General features: G+C 45.0%; 1 protein-coding gene across 2 annotated transcripts in view; it reads left to right on the top strand.

Annotated features, from left to right (window-relative positions):
- The window catches only part of LOC143808441 (glypican-5-like), a 413,770-nt gene that overhangs the window by 42,666 nt on the left and 353,074 nt on the right, over positions 1-18,030 (top strand). For both annotated transcript variants that reach the window (XM_077291113.1, XM_077291114.1), the window contains exon 2: positions 2,513-2,674. In XM_077291113.1, coding sequence (XP_077147228.1) covers positions 2,513-2,674 — 162 coding nt within the window. The remainder of the gene's footprint in view (positions 1-2,512; positions 2,675-18,030) is intronic.

Below are 18,030 nucleotides of genomic sequence, written 5' to 3'. Positions count from 1 at the left end.
AAATTCCAAGTGTGATGAAATTGTGAAAAAAAACCCACAATTCTGACACTATTTTTTGGGAATTGTTTTTACGGTTTACATTTTGTGCCACCGTTGACCATGCCATAAGATTCTCCTCATCAATACAATTACAGTGATGCCAAACATGTCCATTTTTTTTATTATTTTAGTGGTGAAAATGGAGCTATATGATATCTTATTTTTTGTTAGGCTATATGACGTTTTTATTCTATTTTGGGATAGATGTGACTTTTTTTATCGCTTCTTACCTCATTTTTGGGCAAATGTGGCGACCAAAGAATTGTACTTTTGGTGTTCTTCAATTTTTTATGTTTATGGTGTTCATCGATCTGCATAATTGTTTTTATATTTTGATAGATTGGAATTTTTTTAACTCGGCGATACCAAATTATGTGTATTTTTTTATTTTTTTAATAACTTTATTTTCACTGGGGGAAAGGGTGGTGAGTTGAACTTTGTTTTAGAAAATATGAAAACATTTTTTTTTTTTTTTTACCGATTTTGCTAGCCCCCTCGGGCGGCTTGAAGATGCGATCATCCGATCGCTTGTGTTATATGCAGCAATGCCGCGGCTGTCATGACAATCCATCGGCCACCAGCGATCAGGTCACGGACACGCCGATGGGCAGGTGTAAAGACACTTGCGCTTGTCAGCAGAGATTGACAGCTACATTAAACAGGTTAACAATCCACCCGCGATTGTCAGCAGTAGGTCCTGGCTGTACACAGCCATCGCCTGCTGGGTATTGGGCGGGTTCTCTGCTGGGTATAGGGCGGGTTCGCTGTGTGAGCTCGCTTCATACACCCGCTTCTGACATGCGCCATACATATACGGTGCATGTCATGAAGGGAATAAAAGTCACCGGGTACCAAGCTACACCAGAGATCTAGTCGAAAAGGTGGTCCCTGGTGGCTTCTCCCCTTAAGCTGCCAGTGCCTTACAGATCTCTCCCCCTACATGCACACAGGGAGAGGTTTGTCACTCAAAGGGAGTGTCTGATCGGTGGTGGTGCGACACTCGGTGCCCCCCACCGATCGGTTGTTTCCAATGTCTACGGCTACCGGAATTGCTTTGTTATGGAGCTGCACAACTCTGTCGACCTAATAGTGACAGTGACTGGATACTGCACATTACCCCCCATTGATTTGGTGTGTAATACCCGGCCGTGGCCACTATACAGTCGACGGAGATGTGCTGCTCCATAACTGAGCAGTTCCGGCCACCAACAATTCCAGTAACAGCTGATTGGCGGATGTGCTTGGTGTTACACTCCCACCAATCAGACATTAATGACGTATCCCAAGTATAGGCCATCAATGGTAAAGTCCCGTGTAACCCCTTTAGACAGGTTGTCTCATGAAGAGACCACTTTAATTTTTTAAAAATTCTAGTCTAGTGATCACCTTATTGCAGCAGGTTTGGTGTCTTGAAGACTCTGTTCACATCTCTGCTTTGATATTTTGTGGTCTATCAGTTTCCATCGTGGTACTTTACTGGAAGCAGTAGCACAGCATACTTCCCTCTTTAACTGCAAATATGGTAGAATCTGCAACAAGGACTCCAAACTAAACCTCCAATGCAGATGTGAATGGAGTCTAAGCTCCGGTGATCAACTATTTTTGCCAGTGGGAGCCACATCCGACCAGACATGTTCCCTGCAGATAACATTGCCAATTGTTAATGCTTGGACTGGCAAGGTCCTTTAGGGCTGGAGTGCTCTTTCTTATGCTTTGAAGGTCCTGATCAGGCTCTATGACCTGATAGAAAAATTGGGATGGGTATGTGTGATTTTTATTGTGCGATTGATTCACCATTTGAAGTGCCACAACTTGTGCAATCAGTAAATAGATTGGTACAATGCAGACAAATATGTCAATCTTCATGATCTTCACCATACACTGTTGTCTTTCTGCTGTGTTGTACTATGGGTCCGTGCTCTATCTCCAAGTACTTCCAGCTGTAAAATTCTCAATCTGTGAAAATGTAAATTGTTGGCATTTTTTAAGAACTGTGGTGCTACAGAAGTATTGTAGAGCACAGTGTCATGATGTCTATAGCATATACTTATAGGACCTTGTGCCTGCTGTAAATGGTCCGTGCTCGTGGCTTTGCCATGTCCCAATATAGTTGGCTGTATGTTTACTGAAGCCTTTTAAGAGGGACTACCATGATAGGGATCACAAGGTTTTATCTTGTGACTCCAAGAAGACTGAAGACTTCACAAGGCTTCAGAAGTTGCATCTTCCTCAACAAGTTATTGTTCTAAGTGTCTTTACAAAAAATGCTGTGTTAATGGATTTACTTAGGAAAAAGATGAAGGCGATAGTTAAAACTCACTTTCTAAAGGTTTTTCCACCCAGAACACATACAGTAGGAAATATTTTGCCCCGTAAGATATGGTCTTGTCATGGTGATGATATTTGTGGCTTTAGGATGACTCGCAGAATTATTTGTGATTCTGGTTTCTTTTGTCCTTGATGTATTTGACAGAGTCCGACCTCCAGATCTGTGAACCGAAGGCCCCAACGTGTTGCACCAGGAAGATGGAGGAAAGTTACCAGACTTTAGTGAGGAGAACGCTGGCTCATAACATTGAAGCCTTGACCTTTGAGCTCAAATTCATGATTCTGGCACATACGTCTGCCATCCAAGGTGAGAGCTTCGATCCCAATACCTTATCATTCTGAAGAATTTACTTACCCATGATATTTAACACTTGGTTCATTGTTCATGTGTTTATATTATATGCAAAGTATTGTACATGTATGTTTTTATGATATCACTGTATCTAATATAAAGGGAATGGGTCATCACAAAAGTAGAAATTGTTTAAATCATATTTTTGTGTTTAAATTTATTTTTTTTTAACATAGTTTGAGGTTTTTTTTCCCAAAAACACAATCCTTAAAATAAAAATTAGAATTCTTGTAATTTTCACATTGGCGTCAATTTACACTCTAACTTCCTGTTGATTCAGGAAATGCACCAGTACATTAGTAGCAATAGACTGACTCTTTTGTCTTAAAGGGAACCTGTCACCAGAAAAACGCTATTAACCTGCAGATATGGGGTTAGGTTAATAGCGTTACTAACCTGCCCGGCGCCTGCACTTAGCCTAATGCAGCGGGGAAAAAAAATAGCTTTATTACCCACGGTAGTGTAACGCTTTCATGTGGCGCCGGCGCACGTTCAGTCACCGCTCTGAGAATGCAGAGCAGCAGCTGTAATGGTTACAGCCGCCACTCTCGATACAGAGCGTGACTGAACCTGCACCGCCCCATGACTGAAACCGGAACGCTGCCAGCGGGAATAATGTTAATTTTCTCCCCGTAGCGTTTGGCTAAGTGCAGGCGCCGGGTAGTAACGATATTAAACTGCAGAATAAGGGCTCCTTCTAACTTGCATGAAATACGGCTGAGTCTCGCAGGTTAAAACCTGGCTCTGCCACCGGCACTTTGGAGCGCAGCGTGCAGCTCCATGTAGTGCTATGCGGCCGCACGCTCCGCTCTGGAGTGCCAGTGGCAGAGCCAGGTTTTAACCTGCGAAACACGGCCGTATTTCACGCAAGTGAGAAGGAGCCCTAACTCTATATCCGCAGGTTATTGGTGTTTTTTTCTGGTGACAGGTTCCCTTTAAGGCATCTAAGAAGCAAGTGCAAAAGTCATTGCGAAGGAAGCAGGAGCAGGGTCAGCTGTGACATCGCCTGCTGTGATTGATGTCTGCTATGTCATCAGCTGTGTACAGAGGTGCTGAAAACTGGTCCTGAAAGGACAGGAAGTATGAATCTAGAAAAGTCCCAATGGCCAGTGTTAAAATTGTAAGCTTACTAATTTTGTTTTGTTTTTGTTTTTTTTTAATAAAGATCATGATTTTAAAAAATGACCCAGTCCCTTAAAAACAAATCAATCATCAATGTTGTCAATACTAACTACATATATTGTTAAAATCAAAGTGTAAAATCAAACTAACCAGGAAATTCCGACCCGAGTCTACTCATTGCCATTCAAGACACAGGACATATAAAGAATTTTTAAAAACTTTTTTTACACTTTTGTTTGTTACGTATTTAAACTGATTTATATTTGGGGGTAATAAGTTTTACAAACGTGCAGTTTCTGGTGATACAAACTCTTCAAAGGGAATCTGTTTCCAGGTTTTTGCTACCTCATCTGAGAGAAGCAAAATTTAGAAAAATATACCATGGTTCCAGCGATGTATCACTCAGTATATTGGGTGCAGAAATTGTGATACAGCCAGAGGTTTAAGATGTAGCAGAGCTCAAAAGCTGCGCCCGTCTAGGTGACAGCTTTCTGTGTATATTACAATGAGCTGCTTATCAGTGCTGTGGGTAGAGTTGGACCAGGATGCACATGAGCTGTAGTCCTGAAGTGTTCATCTCCGGCTGATAAAATACTCATTGTATTGAAACAACTGCACACAGCCTAAGTCACACATTACTGTAGGATCAGGCTTTATTTTTCTTTCAGTTATGTCTCATAATGCTATTTTTGAAACTTACCCTAATCTGAAATAAAAACCAGAGAGCAATTCCTCAAACTAAGGCCACCATATACATTAAAGGGGGATACGCTGATCATCAGTTCTTTATGGAGGCCGCCCCACGTGTAGAGGGGATTGACAGCAGCTTTCTCCTCTCCCCCCATTTTAAACTATCAGGCTAGCTGGCATCTTTCTAAGGTGTATGAGGTATAAATCCCTCTCCAAGACCCCGCGGGGAGAGCTCCTCACTAGCTGTCAGATTGGGATAAGATAAACTGTTTGATGATACTTCACCTTCAGTAGAGGTGGGACTACTTGTCTGCTGGTTCTCATACTAACTCCTCTACCCGCCATTCTGGAATCCTCTCCCATGGATTCAGTAAATTAGCACAGATATAATGTCACCGTAGTTTTACTCATTTCCTTGAAAACCCCTCTCATTTTTTGTGTTAATATAGAGCAGGCATATCTGGTTTTGTTTTTATCAGGCAGAAATTGATCTTTGACTTAGGGAAATTCTGTGGCTTTCTGTTTCTTTAAAATTGTTTGCCTATCCCATAGCATTACCACTGATCTGTGGTTAGGATGGCCTTCAAATATGAGGCTGAGTTCACACGTAGCAGAATTGCCGCGGAAATTTCCGCGGCAATTCTGCGCCTCCTGCCGCGGGTATATCGCATGCAGAATTTGCATGCATATACCCGCAGAAAACTAGCGTTTTGCAAGCATAATTAGCTTGCAGAGTGCTAGCGTTTTCCAAGCGATCTGTAGCATTGCTTGGAAAACTGTTTGACAGGTTGGTCACACTTGTCAAACATAGTGTTTGACAAGTGTGACCAACTTTTTACTATAGATGCAGCCTATGCAGCATCTATAGTAAAAGATAGAATGTTAAAAATAATAAAAAAAATAAAAAAAAAAGGTTATACTCACCTCAGCGGCTTCCGTTCCTAATGCTGTGTGTTCAGGACCTTCCATTGACGTAGCGGTCACGTGACCGCGACGTCATCGCGGCATCGCGGTCATGTGACCGCGACGTCATCGCAGGTCCTTCACACACACCTCGGAAGCCTCTGAGAAGGTCGGGCCGCCAGAAGGTGAGTATATCGCTATTTTTTATTTTAATTCTTTTTTTTTTACCGCTTATATGGTGCCCAGTCCGTGGAGGAGAGTCTCCTCTCCTCCACCCTGGGTACCAACCGCACTTGATCTGCTTACTTCCCGCATGGTGTGCACAGCCCCATGCGGGAAGTAAATAGATCAATGCACTCCTATGTGTGCAGAATTGCCGCGATTCCGCAATTGAACATGCTGCGTTTTTTTCTGGATTGCGATTCCGCTCAGGAAAAAGATGCAGCATGTGCACAAAAAATGCGGATTGCAATCTGTTACATAGGATGCTTAATGTTAGCGTTTTTTTTGCGGTTTTATAGCGTTTTTATAGCAAAAAAACGCAAAACATCTGCTACGTGTGCACACAGCCTCACTGCGTGGCACTCCACTATAAAGGGTGCATGAATAGGATACCACTCCAAATTGTCCAAAAAGATAAATTCGGCACTCCAAATTTAGATGCAGAAAAGTTAGAAGGAGTTTTATTAATCTAGATATATCCACTGTGTGCATTTAACGTTTCGGCCAACACTAGGCCTTCATCAGAAATTATCTTTAGTTCTTGGAGTCAACACAATAGGTGAGGTACAACTGAGAGTGGCCTTCAGCTCTTCCATCAGTGCTGTATCTGCTTTATTCTCTATATTATATGTATAGCATCTGTAGTCTTTGTATTAGAGCTCAGATTCAGGTACAGCCGCTAGTATGGAATTACACCATTGAAATAATGGTGGGGACGCTGCACTTGCCGGAGATTGGACCCTTCCTTGAAAATCTTGGCCATAACTCGAAATACCATAGATTTTGCTAGGCCCACTTCTGGTCTGTTTGGTCGCTCACTGGTTTTTCCCAGGTGTCTGACAGCTGCTTGCTTCACTTTCCTCAATAGAAATAACATTCATTTATCAATGTGCCGAGCAGTTATGTGAGGACGCTCAGTTGGAAGTTATTACTCTCACTCCCTCATCTAATTTGTGTGTTATTTCTATGAAGGGAGAAGGGCTAAGTGGTTTTCAGACACCTGTAAAATGCTTACATGATGTTCTTTTATGTTACGTTCTCCTCAGTCTCAGATTCTGATAAATGTTCAGAGGCTCGGGCCATTTTATAATCTGGAAACCTCCAATGTACACAGCTAGGTTTTTAATTTTTATTCTTGGGCTACAGGGTAACTTTAGTTGTGACTCAGGTGTAGCAACGTTCTATCAGTGGTTGTCTGGTAACTCTAAAATTACTACCACGGACAGGCTTAGTGCAGGTCATTGCACTTACCAGATTCCAGGGGTTGCACTGGTCTTTACCCTTTAACCCTTGTAAAGGGATCTGGACTTAAAGGGAACCTGTCACCCCCAAAATCGAAGATGAGCTAAGCCCACCGGCATCAGGGGCTTATCTACAGCATTCTGTAATGCTGTAGATAAGCCCCCGATGTATCCTGAAAGATGAGAAAAAGAGGTTAGATTATACTCACCCAGGGGCGGTCCCGCTGGGGTCCGGTCCGATGGGCGTCACGGTCCGGTCCGGGGCCTCCTATCTTCATAGGATGACGTCCTCTTCTTGTCTTCACGCTGCAGCTCCGGCGCAGGCGTACTTTGTCTGCCCTGTTGAGGGCAGAGCAAAGTACTGCAGTGCGCAGGTGCCGGGCCTCTCTGACCTTTCCCGACGCCTGCACACTGCAGTACTTTGCTCTGCCCTCAACAGGGCAGACAAAATATGCCTTTGTCAGAGCCGCAGCGGGAAGACAAGAAGAGGACGTCATCGTAAAAAGATGGGAGGCCCCGGATCGGACCGCCCCTGGGTGAGTATAATCTAACCTCTTTTACTCATCTTTCAGGTTACATCGGGGGCTTATCTACAGCATTACAGAATGCTGTAGATAAGCCCCTGATGCCAGTGGGCTTAGCTCATCTTCGATTTTGGGGGTGACAGGTTCCCTTTAAACGGGCACCTAGGCGGGGGCCATCGAATAATGTTTGGTGGTGCAGGCTGGCAGGAGGGGTCAGGCAGCTGGGTCAGAACCAAGAGGGCACAAAAAGTAAAACTTCAGAATACATGAGAACAGTCAGAAACACAAGAATTGGTCAAAACAACAAACAATAATACAACAAGGAGCTAAATAAGCAGGACTGAACCAGAGGAGCACAAGATTATAGTTGGAAGTTTAATTAGGGTGTGGTGTTCTCCAAATGGCTGGAGCATGGACCTGATAACTCCAGCTGGACAGCACACACACCCATACTGTCAGACAGAGCAGCACTACAGGTCCCAGACACCCTTTTATAAATAGCTGGATGGAGCTTGTGCCATCCAGAGCTTCTGGTTCCAACATCTCTTGTATCACCAGCGCCACCCGCAGAATGAATTGTTCTGTCCTCACTAAATGAGGCAGGCTCATTGTAGCTATCCAGTCAGCTAAACCGCTATACCGGGGTCCAATAAGGAGACTGTGGTTGAGTCTGTGCTTTATTAAACGTAGTGGTATATTGATGCGGTGAAACTGTGAACAATGATATACATAGAATCAGTGCATGGTAGGGAACAAATACATACTACACATGATAAACGTTATGCATTACATTTAGAAGGCTAGTAACTGGACTAGGAGTGCAACTGGTTATGCTAGGCTAATATAGAGCAGAAATATCTACAGAGAGCATAAAGACATACCGGCAATGGAATCGCAAGGGGGATGAAGTGTAAGCTTCTTTCCTGGAAGGCAAACTGGAAGTGAAATGATAATGGAGGGAAATGTAGGCTGAGCTACCATAATGCATTGCAAAGGAGGAGGAGAATCAGACATAAAAAATACATAACAGAAAAATACAACTGTCAACATGACTCTGACCGCTAGAGGGAGCCAAAGCACTACAAATAAAGGTATGAATATATCAAGTCCTGTATACTGGCTGAGAAACTGCAAATTATGCAAACAGATAATTGGAAGTAACAAATTAGATGACGGAGACAGAACACTCCCCGTCTGACATCAACGGATGTCACTACTCCTTTCTTCCGAAGGCAACAATAGGACCAGTTCAGATACCGGTCTGGAAAATGTCCTAGGTTCATTCCCTTTGGTCATCCTTAGTTCAACTTTGTGGATGTTGCCGTCCTTGCTCGGGAATGTTGCGGTAACTAGACCAAGTGGCCACTGGTTCCGGTGAATTTGACAGTCTTTCACAAGAACAAGGTCACCTACGTTAAGATTAGGTTTAGTAGATTGCCACTTCGTACGTGGCTGCAGGGTAGACAAATATTGTTTGCGCCACCTGTCCCAGAAAGTATTGCAAGACTTTGTACCTGTCTCCATTGGCGCTTGTAGAGGTCCTTAGCGTCGAATCCTCCTGGAGGGGCACTGGACAGTCCCGTTTTCTGGGTAAGTAGAGTAGCTGGAGTCAATAGCAAGGGCTCCTCAGGGTCGTTAGGAACTGGAACCAGGGGTCTTGCGTTAATTATAGCTGCAGCTTCTGCCATGAAGGTGATGAGGCTTTCATGGGTGAGCCTCGCTGCTCCTTCTTGAAGAAGAGTGGAGTCAAGAATTCTCCGTACTAGACCAATCATTCGCTCCCAAGATCCTCCCATATGTGAAGAATGAGGTGGGTTGAATGACCATGTGCAACTTTGGTCACTGAGGAACCTCTCAAGAGTCTTATAGTCTAGATTTGAAGGTATTCCCAATTCCTTTGCTGCACCGACGAAGTTGGTACCTCTGTCTGAGCGTATGTGCTTGATAGGACCACGGATGGCAATAAAGCGTCTTAAGGCATTGATGAAGCTTGACGTGTCGAGGGACTCAATGACCTCTATGTGGACGGCTCTGATTGACATGCAAGTGAACATGACTGCCCAACGTTTACTATTGGCTTGGCCGCCTCTAGTACGACGTGTAACAACTGACCAAGGCCCAAACACATCGAGACCAACGCTGGTAAAGGGAGGGTCTGGGCTGAGTCTATCTGCTGGTAGGTCAGCCATCTTTTGAGTTTGAGTCGAACCACGAAGCTTACGGCAGGTAATACATTTGTAGATGACACTACTGATGAGTCTCTTTGCACCGACGATCCACACACCGGCAGACCTGATGGCTCCTTCCGTAAATAGTCTTCCTTGGTGCTTGACCAGATTGTGGTAATGTTGTACGATTAAGTAGGCAACATGACATTTTCCGGGAAGTATAAGAGGGAATTTCTCCACAAACTCCATCTCAGCTTCTTTGAGTCGGCCTCCTACTAGTTCAAAGGTGTCTGGAAAACATTCCTCAATGTACAATAGTTTTGGTCCTGACAGCCACGTTGTGCTTCCTAGTCGACTTGCGTCAACTGCTCTAGTTGCATGATCTGCAGGATTCTGGTCTGTGGGTATGTAATGCCACTGCTTCGGATGAACTGATCTCCTGATACGTAGCACTCTGTTATTGACATAAAAGTAGAATCGCCTGGTTTCGTTGTGGATATATCCCAGGACTACTTTGCTGTCTGAGTAGAACTTGGTCTGTGTCAGGTCGATATCCATTTCGGATGTGATGAACTCTGCTAACTCAATGGCTAGGACTGCGGCACAAAGCTCTAACCTGGGTATAGTGTGCTCTGGTTGTGGTGCGAGTTTGGCCTTTCCCATAATGAAACCAATGTGGCACTGACATTTGGAGTCTAAAGTTCTCAGGTAGGCAACAGCGGCAATCGCTTTGACAGAAGCATCTGCAAATACGTACAGTCTTTGGCTTTGTATTTCAGTAGATGGCACAGGGGCATATGGTCTTGGCACATTCAGGTTGGAGAGTGCCGCTAACGAGTTCTTCCACTCTTCCCACTGGATCCTCTTATCAGGTGGCAGAGGTGCATCCCAGTCAGATGTTTCCCTAGTTAAGTCTCTTAGTAGGGCCTTGCCTTGTATAGTAACAGGAGCTGCGAAACCCAAGGGATCGTACAGACTGTTGATGGTAGACAGGACGCCTCTACGTGTGAAAGGCCTTTCTTCCTGGTTGACCTGAAAGGTGAAAGTGTCTGACTGTAGATTCCAGAGAAGCCCAAGGCTGCGTTGCATTGGTGCGGGGTCTGACCCCAGGTCCAGGTCTCTGAGACCATTGCATAGGTCCTGAGAAGGGAACACTTCCATGAGTTCTTGGCTGTTTGAGGCTATTTTATGAAGCCTAAGGTTCGAGCAGGCAAGCATGTCCTGGGCTCTCCTGAGAAGACTGATGGCAGTCTCATTTGAAGGCATGGCTTTCAGACAGTCATCGACGTAAAAGTCCTTTTCTATGAATTGTCTGACATCTGCTCCGTATTCTGCTTCTCCTTCCTGAGCCGACCTTTTGAGTCCATAAATGGCGACTGCAGGGGAAGGACTGTTGCCAAAGATGTGCACTCTCATGCGATACTCTGTGACTTCTTTAGTAGGATCATTGTCTCTGTACCAGAAGAATCTTAGGAAGTTCCTGTCTCTCTCTCTCACAAGGAAACAATGGAACATTTGCTGGATGTCAGCGATGAAGGCAATGGAATCCTTACGGAAGCGCATAAGTACTCCCAGCAGTTTGTTATTGAGGTCTGGTCCTGTTAGTAGAACGTCATTTAGGGAGACATCATTAAATTTGGCACTGGAATCGAACACGACTCTAATCTGGCCTGGTTTCTTAGGGTGGTATACTCCGAACATAGGTAGGAACCAGCATTCTTCAGAGTCTTTGAGAGTGGGAGCTAGTTCTGCGTGACAGTTTTCAAAAATCTTTGACATGAAGGAGAAAAAGTGATCTTTCATCTCTGGTTTCTTTTGCAGATTACGTTTGAGAGAGGAGAAACGTTGTAATGCCTGATTTCTGTTGTTCTGTAGACGTGGTCTGTGGGTTTTGAAGGGAAGAGGTGCGACCCAGCTGTTGGTCTCATCTTTAACGAGTCCCTTGTCCATTACCTCCAAGAACAACTTGTCCTCTACCGACATTGCCACTTGGTTGTCCTGCTTAGTTCTCTGGAAGACTGTGCACCCTAACTGATCCTCATAGCTTCCCGACACTATACTGCTGTCGTGAGTAAAGTCTATTAAATGGTTGGGCAGTTGGATGCTGTGTGGCAGTTCCCTGACATGGAACTCATTGATACAAGGTTGAAACAGAGATGGTCGTCCTTTCTCCAATGTATTTGTCAGCATGCTTGTCACAGAAGATGGGGCGTGCATGCGTCCCAAGCATACGTTGCCAATTATGACCCATCCTAGGTCTAGCTTTTGGGCATAGGGAGCATTGTGGAGTCCATTGATATGACGTCTCACTTTATGAACCTGCAGGATATCTCTCCCCAACAGCAGAATTATCTGGGCCTGATGGTCGAGTTCCGATATAAGGTGTGCTATTCGCTTTAAGTGAGCGTGATGGATTGCTACATCTGGCGTAGGGATTTCAGATCTGTTGTCTGGGATCTGGTTACATTCGATGATCGTAGGTAGTGGTAGGCAGAATTGTCCGTCTAATGACTCGATTTGGTAGTCTGTAGCTTTCCTGCCTGCTGTTGTCACAGTACCTGCACACGTCTTTAATGAGTAGGGAGTGCTTGGCCCTTTGATGTTGAATAGGTCAAAGAATGTTGATCTTGCCATGGATCGATTACTTTGATCATCCAAGATAGCATACAGTCTTACAGCCTGGTCTCTATGGCCTTTTGGGTATACTCTGACAAGGCATATTTTTGAACAGGACCTACTGTCTATTGTCCCTTTGCAGACCTCGGTACATTGTGAAGTGATCTCTGGCGTAGCTGTATCAGTGTTCCTTTCCTCCCCGCCATGCTCACTGTCAGCTGGCGTGTTTTGTGCACTCCATGGAGCTGGGCCTGGGTGTAGAGCAGTGTTATGGTCTGTGGTGCCACATTCTGTGCATTTTACACTGACCTTGCAGTCCTTGGCAAGATGAGTTGTGGACGAGCAGCACTTGTAGCAGATACCGTTCTCTTTCAGGAAGCTTCTGCGATCTGGCATAGATTTTCCTCTGAAGGCTCTGCATTTCAGGAGAGGATGAGGCTTCTGATGAAGTGGGCACTGCTTGTCAGGGTCCTGCACCTTTGTCTCTGATTGGGAGCAGCCAGCAGACCTGTAATTAGAACCTGGAGAAGAAACATAAGTCTTGTGTACTGCCACGGATGTTCTGCGTGGATTTGCAGGTGGTGACGGTGTGGCATATGGCATCGCAAAGTCAAAGCTGGGATCGTTTCTAATTCTCGCTTGTTGGTGTATAAAGTCTACAAAAACGGAGAAGGGGGGAAATGGAACACTGTGTTTGTATTTGTACGTGGAACCATGTGTGAGCCACCTCTCCTGTAGATTGTAGGGCAACTTCTGGACTATAGGGTTAACACCTCTGGCTGTGTCGAGAAATGCAAGTCCCTGTAGGTCGTCCTCGTATTTGGCAACTTGGACTTCCTTTAGTAGGTCGCTTAGCTCTCTAAGTTTCTGGAGACCTTTGTTAGAAATTTTAGGAAAGTCATCGATTCATTTGAACAAGGCTCTTTCTATTACCTCTGCCGAACCGTAACACTCATCCAGCCTCTTCCAGATCTCTCTGAGGCCAGTCTCCGGGCGATTTATATTAATGTCTCTGATTCTTACTGCGTGTTTGACTGACTCTTCTCCCAGGTATTTCACTAACAGGTCTATCTCTTCCCTGTGTTGTAGCCCCAAGTCTCTAATGACATTTTGGAAGGAAGCTTTCCAAGCTCTGTAACCTTCAGCTTGGTCAGTGAATTTCATGAGCCCCTTGGCAACCAGTTCACGTCGTGTGAAGAACCTGGCAAATTCTGTGGTGAACCGGTTGTCAGCAGAGTAAGGCTACGTTCACATTAGCGTTAAGCTAATGTGCGTCGGGTTTGCGTCGGCGACGCAGCGGCGACGCATGCGTCATGCGCCCCCTATACTTAACATGGGGGACGCATGCGTTTTTTATTGTTGCGTTGTGCCACACATGCGTCTTTTTTGCCGCAAGCGTCGGACCAAGAAAACGCAACAAGTTGCATTTTTCTTGCGTCCGATTTTCGGCAAAAACCGACGCATGCGTCGCAAAACGCAGCGTTTTTGCGTGCGTTTTGCCGCGTTTTTGCGTGCGTTGTGCGTTGCGTCGTCGACGCAGCGGCGCACAACGCTAGTGTGAACTTAGCCTAAGCTGGTGATGGGTCGCCCTGATAGTGATGTGAGGTGCGTTCATACCTGTTAGTGTCCTCAGGGTGGCGCCAGCCGGTGTCGTATTGCTTCGGTCTGACGTACGGTGTGTCAGCAGGGTGATCCACATTGGTTACCTGGTGAGGGGCAAGGTAGTCATTAGCAGAGTTGTTTTGTCTCACGTTTTCGAGTTTGTTTCTGTCCTGGAGCTGAGCCTCGTGATGACTCTCGCTCACTTCGCTGGAGACGTCGTATTCTCGTTTTGGTGCTGGTTCAGGGTTATAGTTTGGATCAGGAAGTTCATTAACATACTGAGATGTGCGTTGTGGTGAGTCTTGTAGTGGAAACTCCAGACTCGACGTACTGCTTTGGCTATGCAGCTTGGGACTTTGCGCGGCTTCTAGCGACTCCGCTTCAGCGAGGGCTGCGGCAGCTTCCCTTTTTGCTGCTAAGCTTTCTAAGGCGGCATCCACACGTGCCTTTTCTATCTGCATCCTTCTCTCTTGGTCGGCTCTCTCTAAGCGTGACCTTCTCTCTTGCTCGGCTCTCTCTAATCGTGACCTTCTCTCTTCGTCATCTAAGCGTGCCTTTTCTAATTTAAGTTGCATCTCTTGGTCAGCAAAGCTCGCTCGTATTTTGGCGGCTTCAGCATTTGCGCGGGAAATGGCGACCGCGCTGCTGATGGATGTTGTCTTTGAGGAGACGGAAGTAACAGATCTTGTTCTATGCGATTTGTGAGACATGGTGTCTTGGGAAAGTGCTTGGCTGTGCAGAGATTGCTGTAGCTGTATTTAGTCTCTCTGTAGCCGGTGACTTGAATCCCACTAGTTGGATGGCTGCCGTTTCACTGTTCTGTCCTCACTAAATGAGGCAGGCTCATTGTAGCTATCCAGTCAGCTAAACCGCTATACCGGGGTCCAATAAGGAGACTGTGGTTGAGTCTGTGCTTTATTAAACGTAGTGGTATATTGATGCGGTGAAACTGTGAACAATGATATACATAGAATCAGTGCATGGTAGGGAACAAATACATACTACACATGATAAACGTTATGCATTACATTTAGAAGGCTAGTAACTGGACTAGGAGTGCAACTGGTTATGCTAGGCTAATATAGAGCAGAAATATCTACAGAGAGCATAAAGACATACCGGCAATGCAATCGCAAGGGGGATGAAGTGTAAGCTTCTTTCCTGGAAATGTAGGCTGAGCTACCATAATGCATTGCAAAGGAGGAGGAGAATCAGACATAAAAAATACATAACAGAAAAATACAACTGTCAACATGACTCTGACCGCTAGAGGGAGCCAAAGCACTACAAATAAAGGTATGAATATATCAAGTCCTGTATACTGGCTGAGAAACTGCAAATTATGCAAACAGATAATTGGAAGTAACAAATTAGATGACGGAGACAGAACATGAATACTACAGTGCTTGGCGACAGAAGAAGATGTCACAGGAGCAGGTCTTGGTGGAGATGACAAATCAGCTTTTCCAATTATCACAGGCAAATTGCACATGCTGCAGTCTTTTTCCTCGGACCAAGGGAAAAGATTGTGCATGCCCACTGCCTCATTGAATAACACTGGTCCGAGTGCTATCCGATATTTTGACGGATCACAATTGGGCCGAAACTATGGCCGTCTGCATGAGCCTGCTTGGTCCTCGGCGGCTCCCACCACACTCCTCACACTGACGCTGCTGGCCGCCTTTTTTCCTGGCACTGACAGGTGGCGTCTGAAGGGAGATGTGGTCACGTGAGACATATAAAGTCATGGCAGGGGCTGTCACACAGAGCACATCCTTTTTACATACACAGTCTCACATTTTTAGTAAATGATTACCACATGTGTAATGAAATGCATCATCCTCCTTAATAACTTTTGCAATTTAATTTATTGTCACTTTTGTGAACTAGCTTCATGGAGCCTTTTACTCTCAGCACAAGTAAAATCTCAAATATACAAGTAAATCACAAATAAAATAATGAACGATTAGCGAAAAGAAGCATTTTGGATGTTGTTACTGGATCATTCATTATAGTATCTGTCTTTTATGCTATTTTCTTATAAGCATTTGGAATTAATAGTTGGAAAGTAAAAAGCACATGGATGGATTCCATTCATATCTATGGAATTCAGATTATTCCTAACAGATGATCTTGACATTTCTGAAATCATCCCAATCAATGGAGCATAAAACATACTTGGATCTTATAATGCATCTGTGGTAGATTTTTGTATTTTCTTTATTGTCCATAGATGATGATTTGGACAATTGATGCATAAGGAAAACATTAGGAATTTCTGACCACTATCTGTCTGGATAGCCTGGTTGTATGTTGATGCCTGTAGACAACTTTAACATGGAAAAAATAATTTTACATGTGATAGTGGTTACCTTTAGTTAATAAAAGTGAAATAAGTTTGTCTTCTCTTATGGGGATTTTTCTCCCAGTAATATAGGTTGGATGTGAGTAATGTGGCTTATCAGCACCCCCCAATATTGTACTTAGAATAGTGTCTGTAAAGCGTTAATATGATGGCGCTACATAAGTAAAATAAATGTCACCATCACGTGTTTTTCCCCTTATCTCTATCCTGTTTTCTCTGCCCTCCCTGAGACTGTAAAAGCTTTCTACTCTCTGCTCTTGAGATCTATGTACAATTCCCTATTTCTCCCTGCTGCTATCTCTAACCCTGAACGAAGAGTGGGAGCAGCTATGTAGTATTCATATATATGTATCTCACCGCCTCCTCACAACTGTTCCTCCACATACGATCCTTTTCTTCAGACATACACGGCCGCATTATGTCCTATCCTGCTCCCTAACACTCTGTCTGCTACTCCTCATTGCCTCCTCATACCCATTCATCCAGCCCCCACTCCCCTGGTCCCCTATGGAACGCACGCTCGTTCTGCAACAAACTGTTGTATATCCATGACCTCTTTATCTCTACCAAACTCTCTTTCCTCTCCTTCCTTGGAATCGCTGAAACCTGGCTCACCCACTCTGACTCAGCCTCTCCAGCTGCACTTTCTTATGGCGGATTCCATCTCTCTCACACCCCTCGCCCCAGCAACAAACGTGGTGGAGGAGTTGGCTTGCTCGTGTCCGATACCTGCTCCTTTACTCCAATTCCACTCCCACTCTCCACTACTCTTCCCTCGTTTGAGATGCACTCCATCCGCATCTACTCCCCTCCAACCTCCAGTTATCTACCGCCCCCCAGAACTAGCCATCTCCACCTTCTTCGATCACTTCAACACCTGGCTACTTAATTTCCTTTCTGCTGACATCCCCACTATCATCATGGGTGACTTCAGCATCCTTATTGACACTTCCACCTCAACTGCATCTAAACTTTTATCACTGACTGCCTCCTTTGGCCTCACTTAATGGTCCTCCGCAGCTACTCACAAAGATGGCCGCACGCAGGACCTTATCTTCACCCGCCTCTGTTCCCTTACTAATCTCACTAACTCATCCCTCCCCTGTCTGACCACAGCCTACTGACATTCTCTTCCCTCTTCTCTTCTAGTGCACAACCCCCACTCCACAAACTCACTCACCCTCACAGAAATCTCAAACACCTCAATTTACACTCACACTCTGAGTCCCTTCTCCCTTTTACAGACATAGCTTCCTTACATGACACAGATGCTGCTGCCACTTTATATAACACCACAATAACAGCAACACTCGATTCCGCCGCACCCTCACACACAACAAAACTCGTACAATCAACAGGCAACCCTGGCTGACCAGCCTGACCAAAGAACTGAGACGGGCTTCCAAGATTGCTGAGCGGAGATGGAAGAGATCCCGTTCTGCCAAGCACTTTTTTGCATACAAGCAGTCCCTCGCCAGCTTCAAGTCCACGCTCACTGTCACAAAACAAACTTCTTACTTCTCATCTCTCATATCCTCCCTGTCTCAAAACCCTAAACAGCTTTTCAAGACTTTTAATTCTCTACTCCGTCCCCCAGCACCTCCTCCCTCTCCTCTCATTTCTGCTGAAGACTTTGCCTCTTTCTTTAAGCAAAAGATCGATAACATCGGAGAAAGCTTTGGCCTGCATCCCCCAATGGCCCTCCTCTTAATTGCTCGGCCCTGTTCTTCCAGAACCAGCTTTTCCACCATGACTGAAGATCAGCTCTCCACCCTTCTGTCAAGATCACATCTCACCACTTGCACGCTTGACCCACTCCCGTCCCACCTCATCCCTAACCTTGGCACAGTCTTCATCC

The sequence above is a fragment of the Ranitomeya variabilis genome, chromosome 2, assembly GCF_051348905.1.
Source record: "Ranitomeya variabilis isolate aRanVar5 chromosome 2, aRanVar5.hap1, whole genome shotgun sequence".
Taxonomy (NCBI): Eukaryota; Metazoa; Chordata; class Amphibia; order Anura; family Dendrobatidae; genus Ranitomeya; species Ranitomeya variabilis.
The sequence above is the reverse complement of the archived record's forward strand: the minus strand, read 5'-3'. Positions and strand labels throughout refer to the sequence as shown.